The sequence below is a fragment of the Oncorhynchus mykiss genome, chromosome 27 (genome assembly GCF_013265735.2).
Source record: "Oncorhynchus mykiss isolate Arlee chromosome 27, USDA_OmykA_1.1, whole genome shotgun sequence".
NCBI classification, from domain to species: domain Eukaryota; kingdom Metazoa; phylum Chordata; class Actinopteri; order Salmoniformes; family Salmonidae; genus Oncorhynchus; species Oncorhynchus mykiss.
In genome coordinates, this window is record NC_048591.1 from 19,951,862 (window position 1) to 19,961,825 (window position 9,964).

The 9,964-nt window shown below is 39.8% G+C and overlaps 1 protein-coding gene across 1 annotated transcript; it reads left to right on the plus strand.

Moving 5' to 3' along the window:
* Positions 1-359: 359 nt before the first annotated feature.
* On the plus strand, positions 360-9,035 carry LOC110507712 (protein NipSnap homolog 2). The gene is made up of 10 exons (XM_021587911.2): positions 360-673; positions 2,599-2,738; positions 2,965-3,010; positions 4,073-4,167; positions 5,209-5,279; positions 5,568-5,708; positions 6,013-6,044; positions 7,052-7,146; positions 7,335-7,418; positions 7,522-9,035. The coding sequence occupies exons 1-10, from the start codon at positions 552-554 to the stop codon at positions 7,584-7,586; spliced, it is 891 nt and encodes a 296-aa protein (XP_021443586.1). The 5' UTR covers positions 360-551; the 3' UTR covers positions 7,587-9,035.
* The last annotated feature ends 929 nt before the right edge of the window (positions 9,036-9,964 follow it).

The window sequence follows — 9,964 nt, forward strand, 5'->3', positions numbered from 1 at the left end:
CTGGTTTTAGCCAGAGGTTGTTCTGGATCCAGTTTGCTTGCCTTGAGTTTGACATGTAGAGAACGTCATTCCCGTCAACTGATGTGAACTGTCTTGGAGGCACGGGAATTTAGAACAGGCATGTCATCAAAGATGTTAGATTGCATGAATAAAGTCTTCAATTTATCCCCAATCATAGAAAAGAAGGTAGAAATATTCAGTCAAGCAAAAAAAAGAAGTGAAGTCTACAAAGAAGAGGAACACACACATGCTCCATTTCATGGTTCTATGGAAAAACTAACAAAACTAGTACCGAGGACAAGTGGTCCTCCACTGTTCACACCATTAATTTGTTGGTGTTTTACTACCGCCTGGTGGCTACATTATAGACTCACAGACTCCACTTTGTTTTTGCATGGAGGACAGGGGTGTATTCATTATGGAAACCGTTTATCGTTTAATAGCCAAACAGAAGCAAACAGAGTAAAACGAGAGTTTCTTTTGAACAAATTTGGGTACGTCCCTCCCCGTTTGCTTCCGTTTAAGAAACGTTTTGCAACCGAATCGGCGTAATGAATACGCTCCAGTGTTATCAATGGAAAATGGCGACCCGAGTCCTTCAGAGATTTGGCAATGGCCTGAATCAGGCTAAAAACACGGCCCAGTCGACAGGACAGATCTTCGTTTTAAGCAGGTGTGACTATTATTACTTTGCACGTTTAAAGCGTTGGGGTTCTGACTTTTGTTTCATTGACGATTTTTGAGAATAGAGGTTCCTACTGACTCGTCTATGCTGCAAGTGTGCAGGAGTGAACCTGAAAAAGTGACTGTTAGCAAGCTAGCATAAATAGCTAGCCAGTCAACTATTGGCATGTAGTCGATTTTATAAACTACAAATTAGTGCAACTTCTAATTTGAGCTATTCTAAAATGGTTAAACTGTTGAAGTTAATACACAGCATATCCAGTTACTAGTGTACTTGTCTGTCTAATAGGGAATTATTATTACACTTGCTCAAGGTCATTATTATAAAGCTAGGGCTACTGTTGTGGATAAACACTACATGACCAAAAGTTTGTGGACACGTGCTCGAACATCTCGTTCCATTAATATGAAGTTTGTCCCCCCTTTACTGCTATAACAGCCTCTACTCTTCTGGGAAGTTTTTTCACTAGATGTTGGAAAATTGCTGTGGGGACTTCCATTCAGCCACAAGAGCATTAGTGAGGTTGAGCACTAATGTTGGGCAAATAGTCCCGGCTCACAGTCGGTGTTCCAATTCATCCCAAAAGTGTTCGATGGAGTTGAGGTCAGGGCTCTGTGCAGGCCAGTCAAGTTCTTCCACACCGATCTCGACAAACCATTTCTGTATGAACCTCGCTTTGTGCACTGGGACATTGTCATGCTGAAACAGGAAAGAGCCTTCCCCAAATTGTTGCCACAAAGTTGGAAGCATAGAATTGTCTAGAATGTTGTTGTAAGCTGTAGCGTTAAGATTTCCCTAAAGCGGAACTAAGGGGCCTAACCCGAACCATGGGAAAAAAAGAAAAAAAAAAGCCCTCCACCAAACCTTACAGTTGGCACTATGCATTGGGGCAGGTAGCGTTCTCCTGGCATCCGCCAAACCCAGATTAGTCCGTCGGACTGCCAGCTGGTGAAGTGTGATTCATCACTCCAGAGAACACGTTTCCACTGCTCCAGAGTCCAATGGCGGCGAGCTTTACACGCTTTGCATTGCGCATGGTGATCTTAGGCTTGTGTGTGGCAGCTCGGCCATGGAAACCCATTTCATGAAGCTCCTGACGTACAGTTCTTGTGCTGACGTTGCTTCCAGAGTCAATTTAGAACTTGGTAGTGAGTGTTGCAACGAGGACAGACAATTTATACTCGCTTCAGCACTCAACTGTCCTGTTCTGAGCTTGTGTGGCCTAACACTTTGCGTTGTTGCTCCTAGATGTTTTCACTTCACAATAACAGCACTTACAGTTGACCGGGGCAGCTCTAGCAGGGAAGAAATTTGATGAACTGACTCTGATGGTGCCACGTTGAAAGTTACCGAGCTCTTCAGTAAGGCCATTCTACTGCTAATGTTTGTCTATGGAGATTGCATGGACGTGTGCTCAATTTTATACACCTGTTAGCAACCGGTGTGGCTGAAATACCCGAATCCACTCATTTGAAAGGGTGTCCACATTCTTTTGTATATGTAGTGTAGCTTACTGTATTTTACATGACATAAGTATGTTACTACATCGACATTTATTTACCTTATAACGTCAACATTAGCCAATGATATATCATTTGTATTTTAATACTGGTGCAGCAGGGGTGTTCTGTGGCTAGCTGTAACTGTCACTGCTTATTGTTTACTTCGTGAAACAGCCAGGTACATGCAAGAACTGGCACTGCATGTAGGAGACCAGTGTGCATTTTCTCAAACATTGTGTGAGCTTAGGCAACAACATCATGTTACTGTTATTATTCTGCATGGGCAGATCTGACTTCAGCTCACTACTCAGCAGTGAAATCCTTTGCTGCAGGAATAGATGAGTCACTAACTTCATAAGATGTCTCCGTTCACATATGTATTAACACTACCATCTGTATTTTTTTCTCCAGGGGCTTGTCGGCATCAAACCATAGGAATCGTGAAGATAGCTGGTTCAAGTCACTATTTGTGCGTAAAGTTGATCCCAGAAAGGATGCCCACTCCCACTTGCTTACCAAGAATGAGGAAAGCAACCTCTACAAAATCCAGTGTAAGTTGTTCTTTACTGTAACTTGTTTACTTCAATTCCAAATGACTTTTTATATTTTAGAATTGAGTGCAGTGTAATAACTATAGTGTAAGTATAATGTAGAAATGAGTAATTACAATACTTGTTTCACTGTACTTACGGACCTTGACTGTAATGTAAAGTGTGACCAATTTAACCCCTTCCAACACAGAGGCCACTATGTCTAATAGAGCTTGTTCTGTTACAGTCCATAATGTGAAGCCAGAGTGCCTGGATGCCTACAACCAGCTTTGGTAAGTAGTATGGACCCTGTTCAGTCTAGTCCTTTATACCTAAAGCCCCTCAAATGGGGCGGCAGGGTAGCCTAGTGGTTAGAGTGTTGGACTAGTTCAAACCCCCGAGCTGACAAGGTACACATCTGTCATTCTGCCCCTGAACAGGCAGTTAACCCACTAGGCCGTCATTGAAAATAAGAATTTGTTCTTAACTGACTTGCCTAGTTAAATAAAGGTAAAAAAAAAAAAAAATTAAATAGTAGCCGTACTGAGGGTAGTACCGTCCCAAATTATTGTTTCATTTGGTTGTTGAGTATGTGTGATATAAAGTAAAAAGTAGTAGTGGTGATATTATGGCTGGTGTCACCAGTGGGTTGTGCATGTGAAAACATGTGTTTTTGGAACATTTCACGTGATCACATTAACTTCACATAAGATCATGTGAAATTCATGTGTTTTTTGCATAAGGGCAGAGTTTAGACAAAATGTTTTATTCCTGTGATGCAATTGATATACTGGCATGACAACGCTGTGTAGAATAATTTATCTATGCTCATACTTAAGATGACTCAGTCATAATACCTTTTACTTATCATAGAATCTGCACAACTGGTTTAGACACAACACACAGCCAAACTGCCTATTTTAAACATTTGGGATGGGGATTGTTATAGAACATTTATATTTAGCTTGGAAGTATATGTTGAAATCCTAAGAGAAATCTGACAAGAAAGCTGCAGTGGTGTCAGTGCTAACGTCAAATGATTGCATCCAGGCATCAACAATAACAGTTAATCTGTTATAGTTATAATAATGGTCATATTATATATCATACAAGTATTATTATTAGGGGAAGGCGAAAGGTGGCACCTAGTCAGTTGCAGAACTGAACACATTCAACCAAAATGTGTCTTCCGCATTTAACCCAACCCCTATGAATCAGATTCAAGGGCAGAACGGCAGGTTTTTCCAGCTTGACGGCTCAGGGATTTGAACAAGCAAGCTTTCGGTTACTGGCCAAACGCTCTTAACCGCTAGGCTCCCTAGTAGAATATGTTTGTTATTGCTTTCCCTTGACAGTGAGGAGACCCTGCCATCTATCCATAATGATAAGTACTATCCCTGTGAGCTGGTGGGTACCTGGAACACCTGGTATGGAGAGCAGGACCAGGCTGGTAAGAATGCTGGCAGCAGAGCACACACTAGTTGAAATGCACATACACTTCGAATTGACACACCTGCAGGGATAGGAAAACTTAGTTTAGGAGATATGGGCTTCATTGAACCAGTTTTGCTAATTTTCCTCATGAGATGATGATTCAATTAAGTTGGTGTTACACCTACCTGGCAATAATAACAAAAGCCTGCAAACATTAGTGCTGAGCAATTAACCTAAATGTTGGTTATTTTTTGTTTTTTAAACAACTAATTGACCGACGTTGGTTCAATTATTAGAATTCCATTTCGTTAGGTTTTTAGAGACAATCAGATCCAGCCCAAACTGTGCAATGTAGTAGGGAGTTGTAGTTTCCAACAGGCCAATATTGTACATGGTTTAGTCCTTAAAATGTGGTAGTTAACTACAATGACCATAATCCATTGTGCATATACTTGGCTGGTCTCTGATTCTTTTACGCCTGCTACAGAAGAGAGAATGTGTGATCATGAGGGGATATAGAGAGCAGCTGTTGCTTCGCGAGGTATCGCCCTAAAAATACATGAACTACGTGATTAATAGTTGATATTCAGCAGTCATAAAAGTATGCCTTGTTTACTTTGAAGAACTACAAAATAGTGATTTTGGCAGACAGCATAGGCAGCAGCGCTATAGAGATGAGATGTTTACTTGGAATTAAATAAAGTCATCATATGTTATATACACAACAACTGAAATAATTTATTCAAGTAAAGTCATGTCAATAAATGTTTATTAAGGGATAAGCATTAATGGACAGTCACTACTACCATCATAGGACTTTTATGAATTGTTTATCCTGTGTTACAGCAATTAATCGAAAGCAAAATCGAAAACCGTGATTTGTGTTGCCTAACCCTAGCCTACCCATGTCATGTTCACACATGTTGCCAATAGTTCCCTGGCTGTTAGTTTTGCATTACTGAAATAATGCCCTTACACTTCAGAAGGATTATGGATATGTCTCTGAATATGCGTATTATTGCTTTGCAAATAATGGCTGGTGTGTGTGTTTTTCCAGTCCATATGTGGCGGTATAGAGGAGGTTACCCAGCTCTGACCGAGGTCATGAGCAAACTCAGGCAGAACAAGGTAACCAAAATGTTCCATGACTGTCATTTCCTCCCCGGCAGCATCTAGAAGCCTTCACTTTGAATATAGTAGTCTTGAATATAGCTTCATATGCTAGTATTGTCTGAGGTCGCCTTTCACATTAACTCATATACCTGGTGGCTAAGCTTCCTCCCGAAGATCTACTGGGTGTGCTGGCTTTTGCTCCAGCCCTACTATAACCCCTGGCTTATAATCTACAGCTAATGAACCCTTCCCTAGATAGACAGTGAGGGATCAGATTTGCTTATTGATGTGAGGTTGACACAGGAGTTCATGAAGTACCGGGAGGAGAGAGGAAAGATGCTGTTGTCTCGTAGGAACCAACTGCTCCTGGAGTTCAGCTTCTGGAATGAGCCCATTCCCAGGAAGGGACCCAACATCTACGAGCTCAGGTCCTACCAGCTCCGAGTGAGTACTGAGTGACTGAACCTCATTAACCATAGCACTACTAGGGGTTTAGTTTAGGATGGTGCTACATTGCTGAATAAATATGAATCACTACCAGATGATACAAAGGGTGGGCAATTGTTGACATGGACATTGGAGAGTTTGTGTTGGTTCTATGGAAACATTATGCTAAAAAATGTAGGTCTATATTGCAATCTATGTGAAAGGGCCATTATGATTCATTTTTAATCTTGGAGGAAATTGTCACACATTTATATTCCTGTGAAATACAAAAACTTTTTTTCTCATGTGTTCTTTTTTTCAGCCTGGCACCATGATTGAGTGGGGTAATTACTGGTAAGGCAACCTGATTACATTTGAATTTCTCATCTTTACTTACAGCATATAGATTATTTTTAGCTTGAAACTTCCTTCCCCATTTTCTCATTAGTAAGAGCTATTCCACTGAGAGACGCTATTTTGATACTCTGTTGTTAGATCCCAGAGTGCACAGGGAGATTCTACTGCTGTCCTTGCTATTTTCAGATTAAATTTAGTTGTTTACTTTCAACAGGAGCCTATGAGCCTGGATGATTCCATTCTCTCAGGTTTATGTTGAAAACATTTTTGTTCCTTTATGACAAATATTCAATATTTCAATATTAATTCATTGTTCTGAATTCTTCAAACTTGTCTGCCAAAATAAGTTTAATTTGTGATTTGTGCATACTCTCTCTGATTATTTGGTTCAGTAATTGATCAGAATTACTCATTCTAATTGGGGGGAAAAAGTCATGCCACATTGTTAAAGCAACATGAAATGCTGACAACGGGAATTAAGTCAGTATGATTTGGCTAATCAAAATAACTGTACATGATTGTAATTTATATGATTGTATATACTATGACTAATGGGACTGGTTCAGAGCCAATAATGACATTTCTCCAACCCCACACCGTACAATTAGCAGTCTCGATGCATGAGTACATCCAATCCAACTAATCCTGGCACTGTGCAGCTACTGTCTGTATAGCCAACCAGTTCTGCCAAACTGGAATGATAGTTTTAAAGCAAGTTCAATCAAACAGTATGAATAATAACATTTGTTGGTCAAATTATCATCAGTGGTTGAGACACCACATGGACAGTAGCCCATTATAATTGTATATGGCAGCTGTGCTTGACTCTTTGACAGGACATCATGACAAATAATATGTTCTTAATTGAATAATTGTATAAATAAAATTTAAATGGATATAACAAATCATCTGCATGGGGTGGCCTTCAGCCAATGTGAAGAAGATGAAGCATTGGTTGTGGGAAAGTGTTGTGACTGTTTTGATTGGCCTGTTGTTTTCCCAAGGGCCAGAGCTATTGGCTACCGCCAGCACAACAGTGAGGCTGTGGGAGGGTTCTTCTCCCAGATCGGAAACCTCTACATGGTGCACCACCTCTGGGGTGAGGCCAGGCAGATGAGCTTTATCGCTCTTCTCTCCTTTCCTCCAGTCTCGTTCATTCACACAGATCTAACATTCATGTAGCGTCTCATACTAGGTTTTTAGGCTATCTTATAGACAAGGCTGTTATTCTTTTTCTAAAAGAAGACTAATATTCATTTTATAATAGTGCTTCATTGTTGATTTCAGCTTACAAAGACCTTGAGGCCAGAGAAGCCACAAGGAATGCAGCTTGGCAACATGAGGGTTGGGATGAGGTTGTGTATTATACAGGTGAGCAAAATCAGTTGTTATGAAGTGTACTTTCACATAGCGTGCACATTTTTTAAAGATGAAATACTTTGAACTCTCCTCTGATCTTGTATCTCTGTTGCAGTTCCTCTCATTCAGCACATGGACTCTAGAATCATGATCCCAATGAAGGCTTCCCCACTGCAGTAACCTATGAGAGAACACAGAAGGCCGAACGCCAAGCCTCACCGGTTTTTAAATGTAACAAAAAGTCAAAAATCTCACTGCCGTGGTCTCAACCTCTTCATTATTGTTGCCAACTAACTACCCTCCGATTTGATTTGACTTTTACTTGACCCATTTCTGACTTTGTACCAGCAAGCAATATTTGGTACTTTAAAAACATCACTGAGACACAGGTGGTTAAAGTATCATCGTATCCCATATTGAGTCTGTGGGCTAAAACACTCTTTCCATAATTGGAAGATCTGTAAGGCAATGGCACAAGAGCTCACAACTGCTTTTTTGTTTTTGGGAGACAAGATGGGAAAAATCAGAATATTGAAACCTCCTGATAGTGGTTGGGTGGAGAACTGATGTCCAACATACTGGGTCATATTAACACTGGTCACATTGCCACAGTTGATCTAGTCTATTTTTACAACCAAAGTGCTGTTTTGAAAGAGAGCTAGCCTAGCAGTGTGTTCTGTTTGCAGTGAATAAGAATTGAGCTTTGGGCAACTATGGCATGACTTGACAAAAAAATCACGATAGATGCACAATGTGTGATTTTGTGGTTATTTCATTTATTTAATGTAAATATTGAATAAATATATAAATCATATTGTTAAATTGCTAAATCAAGCTTTTGGGTGAAATCTGATTTAAAAATGTTACTGACTCAAACAGAGCGCTAGAAAAACTGGTAAAATGGTATAAGTGAATTGTTACTGTATTTTGTCAGCGGAGAGAATATCTACTAAATAGTCAAATATTGAAACTTAATTGAAGTGAAGGCATTGAGCGTGAACATTATTTATTGGAATCATTTGTGTATTAGTATTGTACTGTTAGACATTTAGTGCACTGTTGGAGCTAGAAACACAAGCATTTTGCTGCACCTGCTTTAACATCTGCTGATCTCTGTACGTGACAAACTTTGATTTATTTGAGAACTGGTATGAATACAGAGCTAAAGCCATGCCTATTTTAACCCTAAATATCCTCTCAGAATTTTTAAAGGAAATGTATTGATTGCAATTGTGGGCATTCTCTCCCCATTTCTTTCCCATCATCTGCATTAAGCTTGTGTTTTTGATGTACTGGTATAGTGAACATGGCTTGTATTATCTGCATGTCCAGTTTTTCCAGACATGTTTTATCAGATTTAACATGTTTCCGGTTGGGCATAATGAATAGCCTATTCCGTAAACATTTGATCTAATACTGTCATGGAACATTTGTGTGCCCAGGTACAACTACCAATGTACTGAAATGAAAATCTAATTGTGGAGTCATGCTGCTACTCATTGTGAATTTAAAGAGGTTTCAGTGTTGGTAGTAGCATGCCTCATCCTAGTTTTATTCCCTGATTTACAGGGTATTTATGGCAAAGGTGGCAAGAATGTCAGCACATAAATAAAGTTATTCAAAGAGAAACTGTGGTAATGCTGCTCTTTGTTGCCAGATTATGTGCTAACCAGTACAGTGTGTGAGAGTTACAGTGAGCTCCAAAAGTATTGGGATAGTGACACAGTTTGATTGTTTTGGCTCTGTACTCCAGTGCTTTGGATTTGAAATTATATGGATATAAGATTAAAGTGCAGACTAATTTGAGGGTATTTTCATCCATATCGAGTGAAGCATATAGAAATTACAGCACTTTTTCTACAATGTCCCTCCCCATTATAGGGGACCAAAAGTATTTGGACAAATTCACTTACAGTGCCTTGCGAAAGTATTCGGCCCCCTTGAACTTTGCGACCTTTTGCCACATTTCAGGCTTCAAACATAAAGATATAAAACTGTATTTTTTTGTGAAGAATCAACAACAAGTGGGACACAATCATGAAGTGGAACGACATTTATTGGATATTTCAAACTTTTTTAACAAATCAAAAACTGAAAAATTGGGCGTGCTGTAGGTGTTCATACCAAGAGTCCTAAGCTTGGTGAAGAGCTTGGAGGGGATAATGGTGAACACTGAGCTGTAGTCAATGAAGAGCATTCTCACATAGGTATTCCTCTTATCTAGGTGGGTGAGGGCAGTGTGGAGAGCAATTGAGATCCGAGTTATTTATGGATCTGTTGGGGCGGTATACAAATTGGAGTGGGTCTAGGGTGGCAAAGTTAATGTGTGCCATAACCAGCCTCTCAAAGCACTTCATGATTACAGAAGTGAGTGCTACAGGGTGGTAGTAATTGTGGCATTAGAGTTCTTAGGAACAGGGATGCTTGTGGTCATCTTAAAATGTGGGGATTACAGCAATCGTGCTGTTTTCTGTTATTTTCTTTTCATTACACAGAAAGTCAACCGAAAGTCTTTTATTTTTTACAACCATTGTGAGTGACAACAGTTCCTCTCTCAA

What these genes read in the sequence shown, in the direction of transcription:
- LOC110507712 (XM_021587911.2), top strand. Translation starts at nt 552, where the DNA reads ATGAATACGCTCCAGTGTTATCAATGGAAAATGGCGACCCGAGTCCTT. An exon ending in GATGCCTACAACCAGCTTTG is followed by an intron (nt 3,011 to 4,072) that starts GTAAGTAGTATG and finishes TTCCCTTGACAG; the next exon opens with TGAGGAGACCCTGCCATCTA. An exon ending in TCAGGTCCTACCAGCTCCGA is followed by an intron (nt 5,709 to 6,012) that starts GTGAGTACTGAG and finishes TCTTTTTTTCAG; the next exon opens with CCTGGCACCATGATTGAGTG.